Source organism: Triturus cristatus, chromosome 4_2 (assembly GCF_964204655.1).
Source record: "Triturus cristatus chromosome 4_2, aTriCri1.1, whole genome shotgun sequence".
Taxonomy (NCBI): Eukaryota; Metazoa; Chordata; class Amphibia; order Caudata; family Salamandridae; genus Triturus; species Triturus cristatus.
Window position 1 is genome coordinate 37,208,563 of NC_140586.1, and position 26,559 is coordinate 37,235,121.

Sequence of the window (26,559 nt, forward strand, 5' to 3'; positions counted from 1 at the left end):
TCCGTAAACTATTGCAATAGCTTCTACACTCTGGTTCGTGGCAGCATCGGCTGCCTTTGTAACTCCATCCCACTCCGGACATGATCGTACTTGGCTGAATGTAGGCACTGCCCATGCACGCTCCGTTTTGCCACACCCTCCAACATTGACCGTGGCTGCAAAATTGAAATAGTTACTGGCAGTGAGCAAATTTAACTTGAAACCTTATTAACCATGGAAGTCCACTACACAGAATGAGAAATTCCCCTAGATATCAATGAGATGGAAACTATAAGGTGCAAAACGCTGGGCACTGAGATTTTTTAGAGAAGGTTAAAGGATCACCAAGGGAGTCCAAAATGGGGTGGGGATATTTAAGTCACTCTTGTGTGCGGATGCCGTGTGCGGTCGGCAAAATTACACCTGCTGAGTTAATTTCCCCAATGTTGAAGAACTCCATTACTTGATTTACTGTTGGCAAAATCCAGGGGAGTGTCAGTCAGCGTCACAGCCGGAACATGTCCAGAAAGAGTATGAAAATCTTACCACCCTGCTTGTTGAAGTACTAACGAGTTGTCTTTTAGTACCCAACATGTACCTGCCTATTAATGATGGCAGAAACACCTAAAGGGCCTCCTGAATGACAAATAACTTTGTAACACATTACTTCAGCAAGTTTATATGGTGATGTTGTTCTGATGGGGACCACAGGCCTCGGATCTCCACTTGGTTAAGGGGACCTCCAGAGCACTGACAATGCAACAGTCACTGCGGTAGTCTCTAGAGGGAGAAACAAATGCCAACCTGACATGTGGCATGCCATTCTATCATCCACCACTGCATGACCTGAAAAACCTCCTTGGAGATGTGATCTTGTCTGTCTGACAGGAATCCTCAAGCCTGGGCTCATTCCAGGCATAAATCCCCCTGAAAGGCTTGAATGTGCCACTGAGCGTCAGGCACAAGCAGGATGGTGGGAGCTAACTGGCTTAGCACCATGGATGGGATCATAGCCTGAAAGTTGTGGACTTGCTTTGGGGATGGGTGTGAAGCAAAAATGCCTTGAACGGGTCAATGTCCAAGATGGCCCTTAAACAAACCCAGATTCTGGTTGGGTTGCAGATGGGATTTGAAATTGTTGATGGAAAAACCCAAGTCGGACAGCAATAACATCATGCTCTGCAGGTGCCCCAAAATTAGCTGAGGGGAGCCCAACTTCAAGAGTCCGTTGAAGTGAACGGATGCACTTTGCCTCGAGAGACCCTTTGGAACTTTGAAATTTTGTTTACCCCGTAATGATGACCGCTCTTTCCACGAGTAATTGGGAACCGTCCGATTCAAACTCAGCCCCCTCGTTGGAAGTTTTCTTTTGAAAAGAACATAGTTGAGTTTTGACATTATCTTATGAGAAGATGCCGTCTGTCCGTTCTCTGACCTAGGAGCCCACGGGCCCACTACTATCATTGCAATCACCCAGCCAATGGTGGTTTACGGTGCCCCTTTACAGTCCTGAGGAAGACCCCATTATATATTACTGAGGCCGACTGAGGCCCTGCGATATCCTAATTGCTTCCAGAGGAATAGCCTGGAACATCGACTTGACTGAAGGATCCATTTTTCAATTTCGACACAAGAGGTCACATTGGACCTAGGCTACATTGCACCCATTCTACCTGTGGAGTGCGATTATTCTCAACATATCCCTTTAACTTCAAAGAAAAGATACTCGCCTACTGAGCCCTGACGGAGTTCTCAAATGCGTTGGCTGACCGTAAAATTACCAATTCTGTGAGAACTAACTAATTGAAAATAAAGATTCATTTGAAAAACCAAATACTGGCTTCTTGGACTTCATCACCTGACGCACGCCCAACCCCTCTATTTGCTTAGGATCTGACTTACAGAAGCATCACCTGACGGCTGGTACAAGGGCTTGTTGCGCAAGGAACCTGATGCAATTGAAATTGATGTGAGGTGCAGAAACAGCAGTCCGCTGTCAAAGTATCTCTGTAATTTAAAAAAAAGAACAATCCCTGTTCCACATGCCTTTGTTGTAGCATTTTGTTGACTAGAATAGTCTGAATTGTCACACTTGTAGGAGTGTGATGGTTTGTAGTTAGGTTAGGACTGTCATTGGCAGACCTGGCCAGGGCAAAGGTGGTACAGGATGCAGTGGCCTCCCGAGAAGGGCCCTGGCACTTACTTTATTACAAATTAATCAGTGAGCAGGATTCGATAAAGGCCTATGAAACCTCTACCAAAAACAGGATCATGTAGAAGTTTAAGAGCTTTACTAATATTTCATGTGCTTTTAATTCGATTTCTCCGTTTGACTTCAGCTTACCTGAAGGGGGCTTCCGGGATTGGGACCAAACTGGTTTCTTGTGTTTGACCATGTGAGGTTTGGCTTTCTGTGCCTTGATCACCTTGGGGTAAATCAGGTAGCATCTGTTGTAAGATTTGGAGTTGTTTTTGGCCGACAAATATTGTGTTGGTCTGTGAGCAGTGTTTCTTTCCAACAGGCACTGCTCAGATTGACTCCTTTAGTCTTCAATGGCAATTTACTTGATTCAATGGCAGATTAATTTAAAGGACCTGTATAAATGTTTTATTTTTTCTAAACCACTGAAATCCATAAGAGCACTGCAATGCATCTTCATGGAAAGGCAGGTGCGGTGCCTGTATTCAGCTCCTTGTTGTCGTGTGCAGTGTGGAATGGAAGCCAGTGGTGCCATCTACTTATGCAGTTGAGCTATCTCTCGCATCCGGAGATACAACGGGTGAAAAATCTGAGTGGAAGTCGCCATCACAATGCGAAGTTCTGTCCTGTACCTGGTGCTAACAGTGGAATAGGGAGGACTGCAGAGAACTCTAGAGCCACAAAGTCTTGCATGCCTTGGACAGTCAGTCCAGTGACACATGGTCACTAATAGACATGTTATTGACTGCTAAGCCCCACTCGATTTACCAGGGCATAAGCCTGGTCAGACGATAATCCAGTTTCCATGCAGAAATTTTATTTTCACCACCTCTCGGTTCATGGTGCTCTCAACTTCAATCTTGTCTTCGAGTCCTTGATTCATATTCTGCTCTTCCCGTGGTATAATCTTAGTTTATAGGGGACTCCTCTGGCCCTCAGCCTTGCCTCTTAGTCCAAGTTTAATATGTTATGCATTCTCTGGCTCATTGGTAGGTTTGACCCAATTTGTGGTGCCTCTTTTGACCCCAATTTTGCTCCTTAGTTCAAGCTTCACATGCTGCATGCCCCCTCGCTCTGTTGTATCTTAGCCCCTGATCCTGATTTTGTTGGGCCTTTGTGATCTCCAACACCTTTTCCAAATCCAGTGATGCATACCTGCATGTTCTGTTACTGATTCATCTCTTCAATCCTACCTTTATAGGACTTTTCATGACTTCAATCCTACCTCTTTTTTTATCCTGCAAATCACCAAAGGCTGCATTTATGGTGCTATAATGACCTTCTACCTTGGTCTTCTAGTGCTTGAATGTCACCCAGCTCCTGCTGAACTTTGGGCTGAGCGACATCGAAGAGCTGACACCTCAGCAGTTTTCCCTGATCTGCCCAGCTTTGCTGTACCAGATAGACAGTCGTGTCTGCATCCGTCACGACGATGTGTTGCGTGTCCAGCAGGAAAAAGCTGCGTGGGACATGGCAGGTGAGTCTAATCACATCACAAAGGAAAAGCAAATACACATTTCCTAAATATTTGAACATGAAATGAAATCGTGGGGATTGTGTCGCCTATTAGCTGGTTTAGAAAGAGGGCACTACCTTCCAATAAAGGCTTGGTATCTGAAACACTGAAGTAGGTGATTTAATAATACTCCTCCAGCCAATCAGCAGGCTGTTCTAGCAGTGTTTTGGAAGGCTTCTATGCCATTCTCAAAGTGCTTGCTTTGATGTTACCATGAAGACTAACGGGGTTACCCAGTATCCAGCAGAACCTGGGAAATCTGGTGGTATGTAATAACAATTGGTTCTGTAGGGGGTACACTATTTCTTTTACCAATTTTTTTTATTTTTTATATATCCTGTCACTAGAATTTTGAAAAATAAACTGTGCAAAGCATCAAATTACCAAATGAAAAACAAAATGACACCAACACGAAATGAAATTAAGCATGTATAATGTCAATCGTATATCGTGAAACGATGCAAATAACATAATGAGAGAACACACATGAGTCTCATGTAACGTATACATTAAAGAAAAAAATAAGATTGACAAAGTGGATCAAGACTGTAATACATTAAATACAAAAGACATTACACACATTAACATAAAATACATAAATGACAATATGGTGTCAGTGGAAAACATACATGTAGTAGCAGAAATCCTATTTTGCTTGGATGTGCAGTCTGCTCGACAAAGGTAAGGAGCACCTCTAATTATCGTCAGCGTTTCGACCCAATGAGGTTGTGTTTATATCAAACAGCACCACACAACAAAAGCACAGGGAGGTTTCTAAACTAGAGTTCCTCCAAGTCGCCCCATAACCACATCACCCTCCTCCTTGTGTTGACCCACACCCCCAACAATGCACCTTGCTTTTGCCTAAAGTTATTTATGAAAAACATTCTTAAGCTTCTCTTCGTGTGAAAGAGGCACCATCCCATGCCCCCTCCTGTTTTTTTCCCTGTCTACCATTAGGCTAGCCCTTGGTGGTAGGTCCACCGCAGCAAAGACGTTTATGTTTCTAATCCGCAAGTAACTGTTTAAAGACTTTATTTTTCTTACATATGTTTGATGAAACCAGGCTTTCACCAAGAACTGGCATACAATTGGAGGATTATGTGATTTTCTTGAGAGCTGCAGCCTAACTGAAACTGGTCTAACTGCGGGAGGGGTTAATTCTCTGGGTGCGTCTGTGATTTTGGAGTGATACATGCCCGTGGGTTCTGCAGGAGTACAACTTACATTACGGGGGCATACTCTTAGTGGTGTTTATTTAAGACATATCAGTGTATCCAGGTGCAGGGGGACACGGCCCCAGGTGTGGCTGGTGGTCATTGGGCCAGAGCACTCTGGAAGCATTTAATGCATCAGTTGTTATGACTGGTGTCCAGACTTTCTAGATCATGACCTCTTGATTCCAGGGACCTCTGTGGTTCAAGATCTCTCCTGATGGCTTCCAGTCACCTAAACTAGGTGGACAAGGATCCTTGTCGTCCTTGCTTCTCACCATGGATGACAGCCTGGTCGAAGAGTTTTTTGCAAACAGGATTCATGCTCCCTGTTAGAGGCATTGACGTCCTGCAACCAATAGGACTGTAAGCCATCCTGAAGGTGCACTGATAAATTGTAGTTCAACCGAAGGACCTTCCTCTCATGATCAGGACAGAAAACCCTGGGGAGAAAAAAAATTCACCAATCAGCAGGAGACAAAAGACCAAGTGGTCCAGCTCGAGTGGTGAGGTCAATGCTCCTTAGGGTGAAGGCAATCCTCTCTAATCAGATGACATCTTCAGAGTGGATGTTGTTAGACCAGCTCAGCATGGTATTTCTTTGTCCTTGCAGCCTTCTGACTGAAAATGTTTGTCTCCATTTGTCTTGCAGTGGTTGGATTTGGCTTTTTGGCCATTACCATCATCAGTGTGCCTTCCCTGTTGGCCATTCTCCTTGTGCCCTTCCTCAGGCGGAGCGTTTTCCGCTTCTTGCTAGCGTTCCTGGTGGCACTGGCTGTAGGTACTTTGTGTGGTGACGCGTTGCTCCATCTACTGCCTCATGTGAGTATCTACTCAGCTTTTGTTGACCACAGCATGTCTGACCGCTACCCTGTTTGTCTTCACTGAGTGAAGAGGGGAAGCTACACCTGATTATGCTTTGTGTGTTATAGGCGCAAGGAACACATCACAAGGTTGTTAGGCCGCGACAAGTGGAAGCCCCAGAAGACAGCATTCTGAAGGGGCTTTGTGTTATGGCTGGGATTTACCTGCTGTTTCTCATTGAGAATATACTGGGACTGATGAAGCGGAGACCAAAGAAAAAGGTAACACTGCCTGAGGTAATGAGGCATATGTGAGAAGTCTAGATTTCAAGTTGTTGAAGTACCAAGGAATGATGTGAACAATACCTTTCTGGTCATGAACGCAAGAGGTAAACCACAGCTGTACAATGTGCTGCACTACAATGGCAGGCATTGGACAATAGTCCTAATGTGCTAGACATCATGGTAGGAAGCCCACTATTAGTCACAAAATGTTGTGGAATGACATAGACAACAGCTGCACAATGAACTAACTCCAAGGACAGTTAGTAGACAGTATTTTCAAAAGATGCCAATTATGAGGGGAGAAGTTGGACTCTAACTGCTTAAGTTGTTGAGGTGGTCCACAACTGTACAACAGCTTAAGGCGGTGAGTGGGCCATAGTTGAATGAGGCACTCTTACTAGGGTATTGGAGTTATGTTTGTTGTTTAAGGCTGTGGTAATAAACCCTAGGACCCATGAAGACCAGGCAGCATGGACTGAAAAGTGAGAGGCAGGCATATGTGAAAGAGCCTGCTCTGGGAATGTTGTGGTAGGCTATGAAATTCTGTTTAGTTTCTAAAACCTCAGCTAAATGTGACTTGCCTCAAGGATAAGCCCTTTACCTGGAAATTGACCATTAAGCAAACCTGACAATAATGAAGTCAACACATACTTGGTTTCATGTAGGTGTGGGAATACCAATCCGGTTTTACTTGCCAAATCCAGATTTTATGCGCAGTCAATTTGGGCATTTTATGGTCCCCCCATTAATCTCCACTTAAAGTTGCCATTTAAACCGAGATGCTTGGAAATAGCTTGAAGGATTCTATAAATCTGAAGGCTCTGGGGTTGTTTTTCCAAATCTGGCCCTACACCCAACACATATATTTGCCATTTAAACACTGTGGTGTGTTTTTATATGTTAAGTTATGTAAATTTGGATTTGTAAAGCGCAACTTTTCATCCGAACTGTATCCAGGCACAGGAGCAGGTGTGTAGGTCGTCTGCCAGATGTTAGTTGACGGGCCATGTTTTCAGCTTCTTAAGGGATTACCGAAGCAAGGAGGAGACTCTTATATGTAGAGGGAGTTCGTTCCAAGTTTTAGGTGCGAGGAAGGAGAAGGCTAGGCCTCCTGTTCTGCTTTTGCGTATGCGAGGGGTGTCTGTGGGAGAGAGTGAGATGAGTCTGGTGGGATGGTGGAAGTGGTGACGGCAGTTGAGGTAAGCCTGACCAATGTTATGCAATGCCGTTTATGCATGTGTGAGGAGTTTAAATTGGCAGCCGGTGGAGTTCTCTGAGTTGTGTCGTGATGTCGGTGCGCCATGGGAGCTCCAAACTGAGTCGTTCTGGATGTGCTGAAGTCAGTGGAGGAGGTGGTTGGGGATGCCGGCATCGACTACATTGCCGTAGTGAAGTGTGATTAGGGCTTGAGTGATGGTACGCCTGGTGCGCTTTGGGATTCATTTGAAGATTTTTGAGGATTCGAAGCATGTGGAAGCAGGAGGAGCTGACTGCGTTCACCTATGAGGCTATGTTAAGTGTTTATCGTCTCAGATGATTCTCAAGTTTCGTGCCTGGTTAGTGGGTGATGGTGTTGAACCAAGCTCTAATGTCCACCAGGTGGAGTCCTAGGGTGAGTTCCTGTTCCCTAAGATCAGCACTTTTGTCTTGTCCGAGTTGAGTCTCAAGCAATTGGTTTTCATCCATTTTGCTAAGCAGATCATGGTGAAGTCCAGTCTTTGGGGAAAGGTGCGGAGTTGATGTGAGTGAGGAATATGCTGATCACAGGTCCTCCTCAGTTGTAGATAGGATGTGGACATGGGTCTGTGGGGGCCCCAGAGTGGACGTTTTCCTTGATTGAAGTGGTATCTTCCTTAGTTAGTGTACTCCAGTTGGTTAGGTGTCAGTCCGAGAGGTAGGCTTGGTTGTTTTCCGAAGTTATTGTATATCTTCAACTGCAAAATTGAAAGAGGTTTGAGAGGTAATTATAGAGTTCCTAGGAGGAGTTGATGAAGTTGGCTGAGGCTTCTGGGGTGATGAATCCCTTGATGATAGCACAGATCTCTTTGCCATTGTTGGAGCTGGCTTCGATCCATGAGGGATCATCTCTTGGTATCTCTCAGGAGGTGGTGGTAGTGCCTGAAGGTGGCCTTGTCGGTTGATCTGGCGTCGGTGTCGCGATTGACTCTTCATTTTGTTTCCAGCTGTTTGCAGTATCTTTTATAGTCCCGGAGTTCATCATGCACCAGGAGGCCTGTTTGTTGGTTCTGCCGTGTTTGAGTTTTGATGAGTACCAGAGCATCAGCAAAGTTGGAGATCCACTGGTTAAAGTTGGTGATGTCCTTGGCAAGGTTGTTGATAGTGTTAGGTTGGTTTGTTTTGAGTGTGCTGCGCAAGTCCGTTTTGGTTATTCTGTTCCAGGTCAGGCTGGATTTGGTTGATGGTGATGGGAGCTTTGGCTTGTTGCATTGAGATTTTGAAATGGATGATGTAGTTGTCGGTCCATGAGTGGTGAGGTGGAGTGATAGCTGATGCTGTTGACGGAGGCGAAGATTGCCTCTAAAGTTTGTCCTGCATTGTGTAAGGGGTCTATGACGAGCTAGGTTAGTGTTATGTTCTGTAAACTCCCAAGGTCAGTGGATGAGTTGTTAGGAGGGTCTTCGTGTTATATATATCTCTTGTCTGTTTCTGTATCTGTACTTTCAATTTTCCAAATATCGCTAGCAAACAGCACACATTGTGGGTGCTGCCTCAACACTTTGAAAATAACACTAATCAATTATTAGTTCTAATAATAAATACTTTGGAAAAGGAAGACTTCCCAAAGTGTTTGTTCCTAAAAAATATTGAAGTAAAGATAGCATGAAAGGTTTAAGGGATAAGAGTATGGGAGTTAGGGTTATAGGATTAGGATCTCAATAATATTCTAGATTAGGGGTTGAGCATAAAGCGTTTGGGCTATATGTATATGGGATAATGACAGGGTTATGGGTATAGGAGTATGGAGCTAGGGGTTAAGAGTTAAGGCTCTGAGGTAGCAATCTGAAGAGTAAGGGGGTAAAGGATCAGTGTTAGAGTTAATGGTATAGAGGTTTCACATATGGGGTTACGGTTGTAAGATTGAGGGTATGTTGTATATAACTTTAGGTATAGGGTTAATGGTTTGGGTGTAGGTTTAAGAGAACGGTAAAGGGATAAACACCATGATGACACTTACTTAGCATCATGCTTGCAAATATGCTGAGTGTTGATGATTGGCAGCTATTTTTAGTCTAGATGTTCAAAATAAAAAAATGTGTGGAAGTGTTTTAAAGTCACGCTGCACTACAATTAGAAGTGTTAAAACTATTTGTCGTTGTGTGAGTAAATCAGTGTTGCTGTTTGCTTACTGCTGTCACTCCTGGTTCGCGCTTAGTGCTGTGGCATCCAGGTTGTGTGCTGTTTGTTCTCTACAAATGCAAACTGTATTAAATACAAATTAACTGATGCTATTTCGAAGTAAAAAAACGTAATAAACAAAGTACAAACCTAGTTGCGTAAGTTGACCTCAACTCCTTTGATGTATTAATAATGGGGATATACCCTCTTGTCTGTCACTGCTAAGAGAATTGGTCCCTTTTTAAACTGATTTGGCTCAGAAAATTAGGACTTTTTGTGCTGGAAGTCTTGCCCAAGCTCGAACAGGCTAGGCTGACATGCAGAGGAGGGTTCCAAGTGCAGCTGCATGTTTAAGCTTGGGATGTTAGTTCCCACATACCTCATTCTGCTCACTAACAAACTCTAGACTAGTATGCCTGTACAATGTGATGTTAAAATGATAGCAGTCTAATTATGTTTATCCCACTAGAAAACAAGGCGAGATTGTTCTGGATCTGAGCAGGCCAGCCTGGGAGCACTGCGAGCCTTGGGTTCCACAGAAGGTGAGTGGTTAAAAGGATGAAAGTGGTGTGCACAGGACAAGTAGCTACACAACCTTTCTTGTTTCTAATTAACCACGTACCATCTCGCATTGTTCAGAGCACGCACAGCCCAAGGGTACCATGTCTGCGCCAAAACCTTAATAGGTGACAGGCACTTATACCACTGTGGCTAGGCTATCTTAATAAAAATGGTTTCCAATCTTGTATTTTTTTATTTTTTTTAGTGGATTGCATGATTGATCTATCTCGCATATTCTGTGAGTTTTATTTTACAGCAGTGCTTCTACCTTGCATCCAGAATCACAAACAGTCCTCTATCAAGCAATCTTTAATTTCTCCCTAAAACATATTTCCTAGAACTACCCTTCAGATGGAGGTGAGGGTCCTATATTTCACACTTCCAGTGCAGCCTATGACCTGTGGGGGGGAAATGTTTTACAGAGCCGTAGGTGGTGGGGGATGTTACATTATTGTCACTCACAGCCTGATATCTTTTACCCAAAGCCACAATTTTTACACCATTCCCTCACACCCAATGTGTTAAAATGCTCCCTTACTGCCGGCGGAAAGACCCACTGTCGACTCCCTGGATCTACCCCCTCCCCCACAGCTTTTCTAAGACTCCTTGCTTTCTGCACCCAGAAGGGATTCGTCTCCAAGTTTCAGCAACCAACTTAATTCCTCACTTGCATTTCTTTTCACCCCACTCTCCAGCAGAACAGGAGTTTCCCTCCTCCTTGGACCTGGAGGCTGGTGGTACTGGGAGGGTACATCGCTGTTCCCTTCTGCCGCAGACAGAGCAAGAGCAGAACAATACTGTGCCATCCACTCACACATCCACAGAGGACATTCAGTTCCATTCGGGGCATTCTCATGGCCCCCAGCAGGCAGGGGCAGCTGGCATTGCCGACGTTGCCTGGATGGTAATCCTGGGAGATGGCATCCACAACTTCACCGATGGACTGGCTATAGGTAAGGGATGGATGACAGGTAAGGACTAGCCTTCCCTTTGAGCATCACTCCCATGGAAGGTTCTCCATGGAAGGTTCTCCTTGACTAATCATCTGGAGTTTAGCACAGCAATTATGTGGTAACAGCACTAATTAGATCTCTGTGTACAATTATATGTGTTCTTACTTCATTGGCAGGTGCTGCCTTTTCCCAGGGCATCCCCAGTGGCTTAAGCACCAGTATTGCTGTCTTCTGCCATGAGCTGCCTCACGAGCTCGGTGAGTGATCCTGCATGGTTTGCCCATTGAATGTTGATAATCCCTCCTTTGGCAAGACCTTTACGCTTGGGTGTTCAACGAACACTCAAAACTTGCAAGGGAAGTGTCACAGCAACTTTATAGCCGTCTCACCGATATGCAGTGCCAATCCATGACTACTTCATTTGTATTTAAATGTATAATTTGTGCCTACAATCTGTGGCGTCCTTTTAGATTGTCCCAGAAACATTACACATCGCACGCGGCTGTCAGCAGAAGTATCCGAAAAATTGGGGGAAGTGGTGGGATTACTATGGCTGGGAATGCTAACCACGTCAATTGAAGGGGAATGTTGTATTTGTTACTGTATCCAACACTTGAGTACCATGTGTGTTCAGCTCTATGAAAAAGGAAATCGTGAAAATGTTAATTTATAGATTGCCCCCCACGCCCCCAGTGACTAATATACCCAGCACAAATCTTGAACAGATTGGAACATCTAGAAGTATTTGTTCAATGTTCTAACCATGTGGCTTGCCATTAATGCCAGTTTCCTTTCAGCCAATAGTATACCCAGAGGGCAAAAACAATTTTCTAAACAAACAAGTTACTTCCCTTCGTTAACACACCTTCTGGTGAATATTTTATCTAACTGCAGATTCCGCATTTCTAGAATATCCCCAGGTGCCAGACTGGATCCAGAAGATTTAAAACAGCATTGTTCCCTTGTGCCGGTAGGTGATGTTGTGTGGCTCCATACCTATTTAGTTCCTTCCAAGCGGTGAATAATGCAGCCACAAAGAAGTGCCTCCTCTGGGTGCTGACATCATTTTGCTTCTGGACTCTGTCAGCACTCTCCGACAAAGAGCCCAATAATCATCAGATTCCTAAATTGGGCCTTTTTTGTTTAGAAATGAGACCATTCCACAGAACGGGGAGGTGGGAAGGCAGTGAGTAACCTGTGGTTAGAGTATCCATCAGAAAAGGCATAACCAAATGGAAGTTGTTCTTCTGATAGATACTTTTAACAGCAGATCACTTTTAGAATAGATATGAAAGCAGTTCCTCCCAGGGTGGAGGGTCTGTGAATAGGCTTGTACCAAAAAGTCCTGCAGGACCGAACGGTTGAAATGCCCTTCCCGTCGGACCTGGCTGTCAAGACAGAAATGTTTAACGAACGTGGGTACTGGTGCACATGTTGCACCCTGGCTGATATCAAGAACAGGCACTCCGTGTGTCAACACAGTTGTAACAGCCGTGACCCTCGTACAGTGAACTCAGTCCTTCTGGAAGATACGTCTTAGCAAATGCTAATGTAGAGGACTAGAACCAACGGAGGACACTGTTTTTGGAACAGTGTCCTCCGTTGGTTCAAGTATCATGTGGGAGGAGCACGGACACTGGACCATAATCGGCTCCCCGGTCCCCCCCTTCTTTTGTTGTTGATTCAATGTAGAGGACTATCCATCTTAGCTAAGTCCTATTTTGCACTGTCTTACCCAGAAACCCCCTTGAAAATCGGATCTTCCAACCAATGGTTTTTAGTGTGATCGCTGTAGATGCTCAAGACTCTGGTGGGGTCTAGCCAATGGAGTCTCTTGTTCTGTTGAGGGAAGAGGCAGAGCAAATAATGTTGAGACGGTGATATATTTCCCAACATGAAAAAGTCACAACGTTTGGCAAGAATTCTGTCCTGGTGCTCGACACAAGTTTAATTGGGGAAAAAAAGTGGTGGAAGGCAGCTGAGAATATAAAGTTAACTCATGTGGTGATCTGAAGTTTTGTTTGTTTTGTATACGTTTTTATTGGCATTTTCATAATCACTATAACAATACTTGCATAGTTATAAAAACACAGTATTTCAATGAAGGAACGTCTCTTGCAGTTTCCCCCCGGCTCCAGCATAATCGCAACACAATGGAAATGTACAGTGCAATGTTGATGGTATCCCATGGCAAATCAGAGAGAAACAATTTACGCATAACATTAACACGGCATAAGCTAGAAGTCATTTTACAATCCCCCCATCATGACCCTGCCATCTCCGCATACTGAACGGCTCGCATACCTACGGTGTGATAAGCTGAAGTTATTGCGACAAGGAACGTGGTCTGCAAAGTCAAGCGACAAAGAGGACAGCTGTGCAGTGGTTCCAAGGGAGTTCACATGAGAAAAGTGAGGACCAAATTAAGATCCCACTGTAGCATTACAAAGAGTTTGGCGGGGGATGCATGTGTCAAGCATTTTATAAACTTCATCACTGGGTGTTTAAGCAAGGACGGGTGGTCCAGCACGCACAAAAAGGCCAAAAGGGTATACAAATAACCTTTGATAGTACCCACTGCAACTCTTTATTGGGCCAGAGATAAAAGAAAAAAACGTCCAACAGTCTGACTTGTAACGGACCCGTATCGTAGGTACTACACCAAGCTACAAATTTGTCCCAAGCCAGGCGTAGAATGACACCTGGCTGCAAGGATGACATCCACAACTTAGGGAAGGAGATCGAATCCAGTCAACTACCGAAACAAAACATCCAAGTATAGAGGTATCATTTTCACAACCCAGGGTGCAAACCCTGCTCTGCAGCTGTGACAGAAGATCCTCCCAAAGTAGTAGCTTGATCAGAGTACATATGCGCATGCACAAAGGATCTGGCTACTAGACTCTACTGGCACAATCCGGAGCCACTGAGATGACTTGAGCCGTGTCGACTCTAGCTGGGATGCATCCACAAGGGAGAGCTTTCTTAAACTCCAGTACCCAAGAGTTTTGAGATTGTGTATGCATTAGTGGCAAAAATATCTAGCCAGGGTTGTCCACATTGCCAAGAGATGCCCTGTGCCACCTTGGTATGTAATCACCATTTGTGATCCACCAGGTGATGCCAGCTGAATTTGTCTGCCCTGGCCTTCAAAGATTCTGCCAGAGGGTTCACAGTCAGGAACGTGCCCTGACATTTCAGTCAGCCCCAGAGACAAAGAGCTTCATGGAACAGTAGCCTAACCTGCCCTCCTTGTTGCAGTACCACATGGCGGTGGTGGTGTCTGTGAGAACCTGAACCAGCAACCCTTTGATGGATGGCAGGAAGGCTTTCATCATCAGGCGTATGGCCTACAGCTCTCACAGATTGATGTGGAGGTGGGTCTCCACCGGAGACAAGAGTCCTTTGATCTCAATCAGTCCCAGATGGTCACCTCAGCCCAGCAGCAAAGCATTGGCAACCACCATCATCTTTGGGTTGGGCAGGCAGAGGGGTTTGGTGCAAGTCCAATTGCAGTCTAGCAGCCATGACTGCAGAGCTGTTGCAGTCTCCGACAAAAGGATGGAGGATGCCAAAAGGCCCAGAAGCCTCAGCCACTCTGACTGCAATCCAGAACTAAGACTGAATCATCTGGATTATGGCAAAAATATCCTAAACCTGCTGGGACAGAAGAATGGCCCAGAATTTCACAGTATGCAGGATAGCTACCATGAAAAGAACCTCTGTGAAAGGGCTAGGTGTGACTTTGGCACATTGATAGTGAACCCCAACAATGTCAGCAGGTCCTCTGTCCTCTGTAGGTGGTGTGTCAGGGACAGTGGTGAACCCACCTTCAACAGCCAGTCAAACGAGGTAGGGTAAAACCGGAATCGCCTACCTCTCAAGGTGTGCCTTTGTGAATACATGAGGAGCACTGGTGAGGCCGAAGGAGAGAACAGCAAATTGAAAATGCTCCTGGCCTACTTTGAGCCACAAGTAGTGTCTGTGAGACCACAGAAGGGGCACATGAAAGTAGGCGTCCTGCAGATTCAAAGTCAGACAGAACCTGGGCCAATGTGAGCATCTTGAACGTGTCCTTGTACAAGAAGACGTTCAGAGGGTGGAGATCTAAAAAATGGACTGAAGCCCTCCGTCCTTCTTTGGTACAAGGAAATGATGAAAGTAACAGCCAGTCCCTATTTCTTGGGCTGGAACCCAGTCTATGGCTCCTTAGGTTAACATAGCCTACATTTCTTGGTGCAGGATCAACAGGGGCTCATCTGAAAGCTGCTCTGATGTGGGTGGAAGACGTGGTGAGCTGGAAAGGGGTGGCAGAACGTAGACCTATTGAACGACCTGAAGGACCCACGTTTCCGATGTTATACTTCTCTACCACTGGAGGAAATGCGGATATTTGGGGCCTGAATGTACACCATAGGGAGCCGGAAGGGTGCCGAAAATACATCGGCTGGTGGTAACCTGACTGGAGTTCTCCGCAGATCCTTGGGGCCCGAATGTGCTCCATAGCGACCGAGAAGGGTACAGAATATACGCAACGTGGCCTTTTTTAAAGGCCTCGATCTGTGGCAATGTTGCAGATGACCTAGGAAACTCTCGGTGCATCGGATTCCTTGGCTACTCGATGGAGGAATCTAGACCAAGAGGCAACCTGATGTCTTTGCGACCTCTGTCATTGAGTGGTTGTAGTAGAACATATCCGGCTAGCCTTATTGTGCTTCTTTTTAGACTTGATGGAAGACTTGGACCATGACAAGGACCTGTTGTAGGAAGAGCCCTGACAGCTGAAGTGGGTCTTCATCTTCAACATCGAGTGGGAGTGGAACTTGCACAATTTCTTGCAGTGCTCGGTAACGTACAGCTTTGCTTCATGTTCCCGGATCACCCCGATGTAATGAGGCCACACTCTTCACACAACTTGAATTTGTGCCCCGAACCCAAACTCCACAGACCTACCTTGTGCGGGTCTCTCTCAGACATTTGCTTGTAACATTGCTGAGAAGAGTTAACCTCTGTGGTTTAAGGAGGCAAACTGTTCCGTTCCAGATTGCTTTTTTGAGAAAAGGTTTAGAAAAACCTAGTCAAATGAAGTAAAAATTGGGAGAGAGCACTAGATCTACGTGCAAAGGTGTGGAACGAAAGGAAAGGATGGCAGTGCACAAGTGGCGCTTATATATGGCTGTTTGGCACTTTCTGGGATGAACGAATTACGCATGGAGCCCCATAATGCCAAATACCAGTGCCCGGGAACAATGCTGTTAGAAATCGTCCAGATCCAGTCTGGTTCCTGGGGATATTCTAAAGGTGAAGTATCTGCAGTCAGAGGTATCCATCAGAAATTATCTTACTCGGTCACTTAACTCTGTAGTTAGTTGATATAGTCTTTCCTGGTTCGTATATCTTCCATAACTGTTCTCCTGTAATAAAGAGTACAAACTAACAAACTGTTCTCACCATACAGCTTCTTCCAAACTTTAGGTGAGTGCTCTCAGTATGTGGGCATAAATGTATTGAGCATCATTTCTTTTACTATGCAGAAAACCTAAATGTACAGTAGATGCATCATTATCCTACATGTCCTCTCCATAGGTGACTTTGCAGTTCTACTGCAGGCGGGGATGCCTGTGCGGCGAGTAATGGTTTTCAGTTTGCTGTCTGCTTTCCTGGGGTACCTTGGCATGCTTGTGGGCACCACCGTGAGCCAGAGCTCCTCCAAGGTAACTCCTTGGATTTTCTCTGGCACTGCAGGAATTTTCCTTTATGTCGCCCTGGTGGACATGGTAAGTGAAGATTTTTTTTTTTGCCAGTCTTGCAAATAAATCTATGGTGCTGCTTGTAAAATGCTGTTTTAAATGTAGGAATACCAAATCCTGAAAAATTCCTTCTATATATTAGAGGGGAAGAGTATTGGTCTAGAAAACACTATGTGAAACCAAGGATGTATTTCATGCTAAATCCACTACTTAGCCAATTTGCGTAGGTTACTTGCCTATGATTCTCATCCATGTCAAAAATGAGAGCACTCGGAAACAGGGGAATATTCATATTAAGCATTGAAATGTGTACATTAAAAGAAAACTGTGGCTCAGATTGTGGGGGGCACTGGAACCATCAAAGCTCTCCAATTGGAAGCAAGATTTAGATTGGTGCTGCCTGGCAGAAAAAGCAGTCTACCAAAGTAGGGGATGCCCCAAAAAATGGGAGAAAATGTGGAGTCCATGGGAAAAGTACAGATCCTAGTCAAATGAAGACACGATTGCTTTGGAGAGAGGGAGAAATAGCATTGAAAAACAACTGGGAGACCGGCGATCCCTCCCTGTTGAAGTTGAAAGGTTTTATAGAGCGCTCTACTACCAAGCGGTTTCTTGGCGCTGAACAAAGACTATCATGAGGAACGCAGGGAGGATACTACAATGAATAGGCCATGGAGAAGAGGTGTTATGTGTAATATTGTATCCTTGATCTGAGAACTGCTGATGGCGTTAACTGTGATTATTAATTATGATGATGGGATGTTGGTTTGTTTAATAAAAATCATTTTAATAATGAAAGAAAACTGTGGTGTTGTCATCCTGTGCTATTGTTCTACTGGGGTACAGTCTGAAACTGTTGCAACTGATTTGCAGTGATTACAATTTGTGAGGTACGGTATTTTAGGAAACAGTGGCAGTGCACCCCTACACAACCATAGTATCAGAATGGGCATTGCTGTTCAGTTAATGATTCTACACCCCTTAACATTCTCATTTTCGAACTTGTTTTGCACCCACCATCCTTGTTTTACTAATATTTTGAAATTCAAATTTTGATTTTTGGTATAACCATGAGGTAAAATAACTTGCCTAATTACGCTGTTTTTTGCGACGTACACCCCATTATCTTTTGTAACATCCTCATTTATTGTATTGAGCTGAAACATCTTCATGATCATTGACTGGGTGCCTGAGCAACTTCCCAAATGTAGCTCTGTACCGCCATTACCAGACGGAGTGTAATCACCTCCAGTAGGCCCCTGTAAAATACTGATACTATCATTTCCACAAAATTTTCATACTCCACACAGGCTGGGGATAGAGTGAGGATATAACTAAAAAAGCACATAACTGTACAACACATAAAACAACCTTAAAAAGGGAGAAAGATGACAAAATTGTTAGAAGCTGGATAATGAATCAGAAAAAATGTCATCAAAGGTAATTAACTTTTTTTTGTAATGGACATTCCTTCCCATAGATTCCTCATCCTTTTCAAGACTCCACGAGGAATAGCACTCAGACGTACAGTCTGTCCGAGTTCAAGAAAAAGGCCAGGAAATTGTTTGGTAAATGCTGCAGAAAAGCACACTCCAAGATCTTGGGCCACATGTACTAAACTTTGAAATTGTGAATTCCATATTGCATTTTCCTGCAAATCGCAATTAGGAAATCGCTATTTTAAATCTCAAACTCATTTGAGTTTCATTTGCAATTCCCAGTGGTCGCAAATAGACCTACCTCTTGAACATTAATGAGGTAGGTATCGGTTTGCGACCCATTGGGAATCGCTATAATCCCAGGGATGGTGGCCTGCTGGGGTCAACAGGCCACCCACCATGTCTGTGATTGCATTTAAATAAAGCAATATAATTTTTATTTTTAAATGCAGCCTGTTTTCCTGAAAGGAAAATGGGATGCATTTCAATATAAAAAAAATTCAAGTTTTATTTTTATTTTTTTAAGAGTAGGCAGTGTGGTCCGTGGGACCACTGCCTGCTCTTAAAAAATGTTTATAACAACATTTACAAAGGGAATGGGTCCCTTGTGTGTGTGGTGGCAACCCTTTCCCTTAGGCGAATGGGTTGCCACCAGTTTTAAATAGGCGGTATATTGTGAATGTTTTGTGACTGCATTTCGGTCGCAAAACATTCACACATAACACTCCGATTTGGTATTAGGAAGGGACGCCCTAAACACGCCGAATTCTAATACCGCATCACAAACCCAATTTGTGATTAGGTAATAGGTTACCGGATCACAAATAGGGCTTTCTATGTCCCAAAAAGCCTTTTTACTTTTGCAAATGGGCAGATTCTCTGCTTTTCAAAGAAGTGTTCCCACGTGCTGCTAAGAGTTGCCGATCTCTAAGTTGGGACCTTTTTAGATAGCAGAAAGAGACCACTCCGCTGAGCACCTTTAGAATAGATACCAAAGCAGTAGCACTATGAAGGTGGAGGGTCTGTGGAGTGGGCTCAGACAAAAAAAGTCCTGGTGGACCGAATGGGAGAAATGCCACACCGTTGTACCTGGCTACAGCAGCAGTGGTGCTTCATGAATGTGTGTACCGACACCCAAGTCACTGCCTTGCATGTCAAGGACAGGCCCTCTGTGTGCCAATGCAGTGGTAGCAGCCTCAGCCTTCATGTAATGGGCTTACAGACATTCAAGAGGTTGCTTCTTGACCAATGCATACCAGATCTAAATGCAGGAGACTAACCACTTCAACAGATTCCTCTTCTGCACCGCCTTCCCCTTCTTTGCCAGGAGAACCTCACAAAAAGCTGATCGTTAACCCAAAAGACCTTGGTACAATTGATGAAAAAACATTAACCTCTTTTGGGGTCCAACCAATGGCTCTTTTGAGGTGTGAGGAGGGGCAAAGAATGGTGGGATAGTAATGGATTGCCCAAAGCATAAAGAATTCACGGATTTCAGCAAGGAGGCCGCCTGAGTCCTCAGCACCAGTTTGTCTGGCATAAAGGTTGTTTAGGATGGTTTACAACAGTGACTCCCGTTCACTCATGCGACGAGCTGAAGTGATCAAAATGAGGAAGACTGTGTTTAAAGTCACCAGATGCAACCTGAAGCTGTCCATTGGCTCAAACAGAAGAAAAATGAGAAACGTCAAGACCAAGTTAAGCTCCAACTGTGGCCTCACAGTTTGTGACGGGACGAGTGTCAACTTGTGATAAATCGCATCACAGTTATTGTAAACAAGGACAGTTGGTCTGGCAAATGAAGTAAGCCTGAAAGGGACGACAAATTGCATTTTAATAGTACCTAAGGTAAGGTCTAGCTGGGCTAAAGACAAAACAAACAATAAAATGTCTGACAGTTTGGCTTGTAAAGATTCCGTCTTGTGGACTGCGCATCAGTCAGCACTCCACGTAGATGGATGCTTGGTAGCAAGGATTACACCCACAACTTCAGGTAGTAGATCGAACGCAGTCTACTGCTGCTGCTCAATCTCCACAAATGTAGGAGTAAATTGTGTCGTTTCTGGTGCAGAACCCTGCCCAGCTCCTGCTATAGAAGATCCTCCCGCAGTGGAAGCCTGATCGGGGTACAGACTCTTATTCCCAGAAGCTCCAGGTACCACACTCTCCTAGCCCAGTTGCGGCCACTAGGATGACTTGGGCCTGGTCATACATGCTCTTCTTTGGGGCTACGACAGGAGAGATCATGGTGGGATGGTGTACTGTGTTCCAAAGCAACTGGAATGCATCTCATTTAGAGATTTTGTAGGAACTCCTATGTGGAAAGGCTTGGCACTGCTCTTTCTAAGCAGTGGAAAAAAAGATCTAGCCAGGGTTCCCCCCACTGTTGGAAGATGCCCTGTGCCACCTCAGGATGCAGACTGCATATGTGATCCACCAGGTAACGATGTCTGAGCTCGTTCACTTTCACTCTAGCGTTCAAAGTTCCCGCCAGGTGGTTCGCGATCTGGAAGATGCCATGACGTTCCAGTCAACACCAGAGGTGCTGAGTCTCTTGGCACATGACCGAGGACCTATCTCCGCTATGCTTGTACCACATGGAGGCAGTGCTGTCCATGACAACCTGCCTCTGCCTCACCTCTGATGGACAGCAAGAAGGCTTTCAGCAGCAGACGAATAGCCCGCAACTCCATCAGATTGATATGGAGCCAGATTTCTGCCGGAGTCCTCTGATCTCCCCCAGATGGCATTCCCAAACCAGCAGTGTCACTGCTGTCCGCTCTAGGTGGGGAAAAGAGAAAGGACTGCTGCTGCTCCAATTGCAGTCTAGCAGCCACCACTGCAGATCTTGTGCAGTCTCCTCTGAAATATGGATGGCATCCATCAGGTTTCCTTGGTGCTGGGCCCACTGAGATTTTAAATTCCACTGCAGAGCCTGCATATGTCCCCTGGTTTTGTCGAGAAACAGGATGCAGGAGGCTGAAAGGCTGAAATGCCTCAGAACTGCTCTCAATGAGATTGAAATATAGGAATCATAGCCCAATTGTCCCTGACTCATTGCGAAGGACACCGTGTCTAAAGCAATTCCTATAAGAGAAAACCTCTGCAAATGAGTCAGTTGCGACTTTTGCTCGTTAATCAAGACCAACAAGGTACTTATCCTCACTAACGCTCTTTCTGGTGTATACTTTTATCTAATCCAATATGAAAGAGGGTCCGCACTACAGGGGACAAGGCACCATTTTGAACTGTACAAAATAACTTTCCCTTTGGGAAATACAGTACCACAAATGCATGCACCAATCAATAGACCGCCCAATCAGACCTAATCAGTAGTATGTTGTATCTATTTATATAATCTCTCAACCCTTCGTACCACTGCAATATAGAAAAGGCAGTAGGTCACAAAGAGAATTTGTCCATAGTGATGAATAAACGTGCACCAACAAATGTACACCAATTCATATAGTAAAACACCTTAAAAACATTTTGCAATGTTAAAAACACTTCCAGCCTATCGGGTACTTCAGTTAAAAGACCACATTCGTTCTGTTCACATACAGCGCCACACAGATGAACATAATCCATAAATCTCTGGTGCTGAGCCCACTATGATTTCACTTCCCACTGCAGAGCTTGCATGTGACACCTGGCATGGTTCAATAGCAGAATGCAGAACACCAAGAGGCTAAGAAGCCTCAGAGCCCCTCTCCCCGAGACCCAGGTCAAGAGTTGAAACATCAGGATCATAGCCCAAATATCCAGGACCTGTTGAGGTGGAGGAAAGCCTCTGAACCGCACAGTGTCCATGATGGCTCTAATGAAGGGGAGGCAGGAGTCAATGTGTGACTTCAGTACAGCACATTGATGGAAAATTCAAGAGATGTCAACAGGTTGGTCATTGCCTTGAGTTTGACCGGGGTGGGCCTGGATTTAACAACCAATCGTTAGGTTATGGGAAGACTGATATTCCCAGTCTCTGGAGAGCGACAGCAACGACCACCACCCCCCATTACTTTCGTGAACTCTTGTAAGGGACTGATAAGGCCAAAGTAGAGCACTGAAAATGCTAGTAGCCTTCCTGAAACTGCAGGTAGCATCTTTAGGATTGCAGGTCAGGGATGTGGAAATGGGTGGCATGCAAATCTAACACCCCCATCCAATGATCTGGATCCACGGCCGAACATAGGTCAGGCTAGGCATTCTAACCTGGTCCTTCTCGAGCAAGAAGTCTATAACCGGCTCTGTCCTTCTTCGGCACAAGAAAGGAGCAGGAGTAGCAGCCAGTCCTGATCTCTGATACCAGTAACCTTTCTATGCCTCCCTTCTTAAAGAGAGTCTGAACTTTCCTGTGGAGAATGGACAAGTGATCCTCCGGAAGCTGTTGCAGTGTAGGTGGTATGCTGGAGGGAAGCGGTGGTACATGCTGTTGCTTTGCTCTCCTAAATGCGCACTATCGGCGAGTTTGCCTTGTCTCTGACGAGACCAGTACCATCGAAAGGCATATCCATCAGCAACTGCTGTACATCCTTTGAACATCTTGTGGAATGAATCCAAGCGTGTTGCTGAAGGACCATGCTGGTGCCAACTGCCCTACCCTAGCAGTTGGTGGTACCCAGGCCATCCAGAATTATCTGCCTATGTCTCGCACGAAGATCTGCAGGGACTGCAGGCAAGGTATTTGCTTCCATGTCCCAGAATACATGCGAATAATGCCCCAGGAGGCAACTTGTGTTTACAGATCTAAAGGCAAGGCTAGTGGAAGAAAACATGTTTGCCAAAAGCTATGTTTTTTTGGGATTTGGTCTGCTGGTAGAGGCTTTTACTACCAGGCTCTCAGGTGTTGGGAGCTGCAGCAGGTAAAGTGGGTCCACTGGAGCCAGCTCATGTCTTCGGGTATTTGCTGATTTACTGGAGGCTAAGACCATGGCTTTGCCCAGGAATGTGTCCATCAGTGCCTCATTGAAAGGAAGGAATTCTCACTGTGAGGTCTGCACTGTGCTTAATTTGTAAAAAGAGTAAGTCCCAGGGTCCTTCTCAGGTTTGACAACTCTTTAGCAGGCCACCCAAAGCTATAAGGATGGTGTGTGCAGCAGTTATAATTCATTTTTAATTTATTTGATTACTAAATACTGTAGTTATTTATTTTAAAAATATTTTGACATAGTTCGTATACAGGCAGGCTGTCCCCATGTCTGAAAGAAAAATGGGGGAACACAACTGTACAATTCTTGTTGTTAAGGGTCATATGTGATCGTTCATCCAGTGCTGTACAGCTCCTGCTACATTGGGATATGGAAGAGCAATATCTGAAAACGTATCCAAATAATTGAACTGAAAACTAACCCCCCTCCCCTTGGGTCACCTGGGTATACACCACCCGTTGGCTATGTACCTCAAAATTATTTTTAGTACCAGTTGCTGTATCCTACCCATGGGCCCTGTAGCCCACAATAATCTATACGCGGTCTCTGTCCTCCGTGCCCTGGCGAGCAATCTGTGCCCCTCCCGTGGCATGTGAGGGGGAACCCTCCTTCTCTTCCTCTAGCGGGGCCTCCGATATCATACCCTGCCATGCTCTTGTGCCGTACTAAATACTGTAGTTGTGCATGTCTCAAAATTAGACAGTGCCACCATGTGGTGCACTGTTATTATTGCCGGTGTTCAGAATTAAGTGCCAGGCAGAGCACCAGAAACCACTAGCTCGAATTAAGCACCAAGTCTGCCATGGTTGCAGGACCTCTGTAAGGACATTTGTTTTGACTTCCACTGGTAGAAGCTGGAAGTCCAGTGCTTTTGCTGCTCTCCTGATAACCATTGTGTAGGATGCAGAGTCTTCAGTGGAAGGGCCAGTAGAAGACTCCAGACCAATGTCTAGTGATTTGTCTAGGCCGCTGGCCTCTTCTAAATACGGAAATAGATTCTCATCATATACCTGGAAACTGTGATCACTATTGCGGTTTTGCTGTTCCCCTGTATATCTAGCATAAGGGGGCATATCAGAATATGACTGAGGTTGAACTGGAGGTCAGGGGAGGGGGGGTGACTTTGACCAAGTTACGGTGGAAGTTGTGTGAGGAGCCTTATTAGGGTCCATCACTGATATCTGTTTATGGTAGTCCTTGCAGGATGTGAGCCCTGTCGTTTTTGGGTGAGACATGTGTAGGAAGCTGGCTCTTTATATGATATGCCAAAAAGAGGTATGTTGTGCAAAGAGTCTAAGTATTGCCTTATGAGTGGGCAGAGGCTTTCTCTAGCAATCCCAATGTGCTCTTCTAGGGGGCAATGTGGACGAACAGCCTCCGGCTTATCAGAGAGGAGTGATAAACATCTGAAAAATGCACACACAGCAAAAAAATGTCAGCACATGACTTAATAAGCAGATCCACACCAATTTATAAAAATAACACACATCTTTAAATACATTTTGGCACCTGAATCAATACGATCAGGTAAGTACATTTTGAAAGAGAAATACTTTGTTTTTAAAAGTTGCAGCTGCAATGTTATCTTATGAGAGAAAAAACAAGTACGGTATACAGGAAGAGTACGGTGACTTACAAGACCAATCTCTTGGACTTAAAGTGAGTATGGGACAAGGCCCAAGGCTGCAACAAGAAGTCACCTCCAGGGGCACTATGGTGCAGTGGTGCAAGACAGTGTCATTTGCCCAATGTTAGTCTATGGGGATCAGTCTGGGGGGAAAAGGCTGCAGGTTTGGACTGGGCGGCTAGTCGAGCTGAACCAACTGGGGGCTCAGTCCTCGGGATGCTCATGGATGGGGGACACCTTTTTCATCCTCTTCTCCACGGGCTAGGGGCAATGAGTGCAGAGGTGTCCTTAGGCTTTTGTCACTGGGAGTGGTCGTGGTAGAAGGGGCCTGCAAACAGAGGGTGCAGGCAGCATCAAGGTCCACAATGGGGAAACCCAAAGGTGGGCTTCGAGTCTGGGAACCACGTTGGCATTGTTGGTCCGCTTGGGCTAGGCGGCTTGGGTGCAGTGGTGCTTTCTGGCATTGTGGTTTCGTGGTCTATAAGCCTCTCAGTTAATTCTTGGTACCTGCAAGGTGCATGAAAGCAGCTCCGCTGTTCATCAGGAGTTCTTGGTCCCTCTGCTTTGGAGATGCAGCAGCTTCAGGACAAGTCTTCTTTTGGTGCCATTGTTTAAGTCACCAGACAGGCGGATAGTTAGCGCCAAATCAGTTGCTGGTTCTTCTGTTCTTGCTCTTTGCGACTCTTCACGTCCATCTTCTTGCAGATCAGCAGGATCTGATTTCCTGGTTCCAGGAGCTCTCCTAAATACTGAATTTAGTGGTGTTAGGGCAGTGTAGGGTAGAAGCCAATAGGGTACCTACCCCTGGGGTCACTACGCCCCCTATATGACCTATATGGGTACACCCAGTCACAGATTTCCTAAGTGTGCCATCACAAAGATGACAGACTACGAAATTTTGTCTTCACTTCAGGTAGCCCACCTTAGGGGTGGAACTAGCCTGAAGGTGAACACGCCTATCTGACTACTAATTTTCCTGCCTTGCCCAGGCAGGTGGGGCCTGGTCAAGGAGGAGGGGGTCTCATTCTCTCTTGTGAGGGAATCCAGATTTGTATACCAAAGGCGACGGGCTCTTTGAAGCTCCCTCCCTTGGCTTACTAATTTGCAGGTCATCTTGTGGGAGGGGGTGTACATACCCTCTGCCATAGCAGGCTTTGTTCCTGGTCTTCTCAGAGTAAAGGCCTTCAACCTTGGGGGGGGTTGGAAAACACGTCTGGGGTGACAGGCTGGCTATGAGCAATCCGTGAACACAACAGTAACTAGTAGGTATTCAGGGGGCACCTCTAAAGTGCCCTCTGGATGCAAGTATTAATAAATCCAACACTGGAATCAGTGTGGGCTTATTAATACGAGCGTTTTGAAACCAAACATCTCTAGTTTCAGTGAAGGCATCATGTAGCTGGGGGACTCGTTTTCACCAATGTCCAGCACATGTTCTTAAAATGGCCTCCCTGGTTACATGTACTGGCAGCAATAGAACTGACCAGCCCAGGGGCATATCTGCTCATGCAGATATGTCCTCACATGTAATATAATGCACCCTGCCTTAGGGGTTTAAAGTCTGCTGTAGGGGTGACTTACCTACACTGCATGCAGTGTCTGGGGGCACAGCACACAGGGTTGTGTGCCATGTCGTGTTTTCACTTTTGTCTGCACCAAGACACTCAGCCTGCAGTGGCAGTCTGTATGAGTTTGGTGAGGGGTCCTTTAGGGTGGCACAATTGTGCTGCAGCCCTTAAGGACCCTTTGTAGCCTCCTTGTCCCAGGTATCAGGGGTACCATTTACTAGGGACCTACAGGGGTGCTAAATGTATTACCAACTTGGGAACAATTGTACAGTTTTGGGAAAAAGTTCTTGCACCGGGGACCAGATTAACAGGAACACAATGCACTTCCAGTCACAATCCCAAAAAGAACCAGGTTAAAACAGGGCACCCTCCTACAACATGT

At 45.3% G+C, this 26,559-nt stretch overlaps 1 protein-coding gene across 11 annotated transcripts in view; it reads left to right on the forward strand.

Annotated features, from left to right (window-relative positions):
- SLC39A5 (solute carrier family 39 member 5) overlaps nucleotides 1–26,559 on the forward strand; it is a 211,576-nt gene that overhangs the window by 72,949 nt on the left and 112,068 nt on the right. For 7 of the 11 annotated variants that reach the window (XM_085600328.1, XM_085600323.1, XM_085600327.1 and 4 more), the window contains exons 4-10: nucleotides 3,479–3,656; nucleotides 5,562–5,731; nucleotides 5,842–5,994; nucleotides 9,824–9,896; nucleotides 10,611–10,868; nucleotides 11,045–11,125; nucleotides 16,455–16,645. In XM_085600328.1, the coding sequence (XP_085456454.1) occupies nucleotides 3,479–3,656; nucleotides 5,562–5,731; nucleotides 5,842–5,994; nucleotides 9,824–9,896; nucleotides 10,611–10,868; nucleotides 11,045–11,125; nucleotides 16,455–16,645 (1,104 nt within the window). The remainder of the gene's footprint in view (nucleotides 1–3,478; nucleotides 3,657–5,561; nucleotides 5,732–5,841; nucleotides 5,995–9,823; nucleotides 9,897–10,610; nucleotides 10,869–11,044; nucleotides 11,126–16,454; nucleotides 16,646–26,559) is intronic. The other 4 variants (XM_085600324.1, XM_085600320.1, XM_085600321.1 and 1 more) reach the window with 1 other exon arrangement.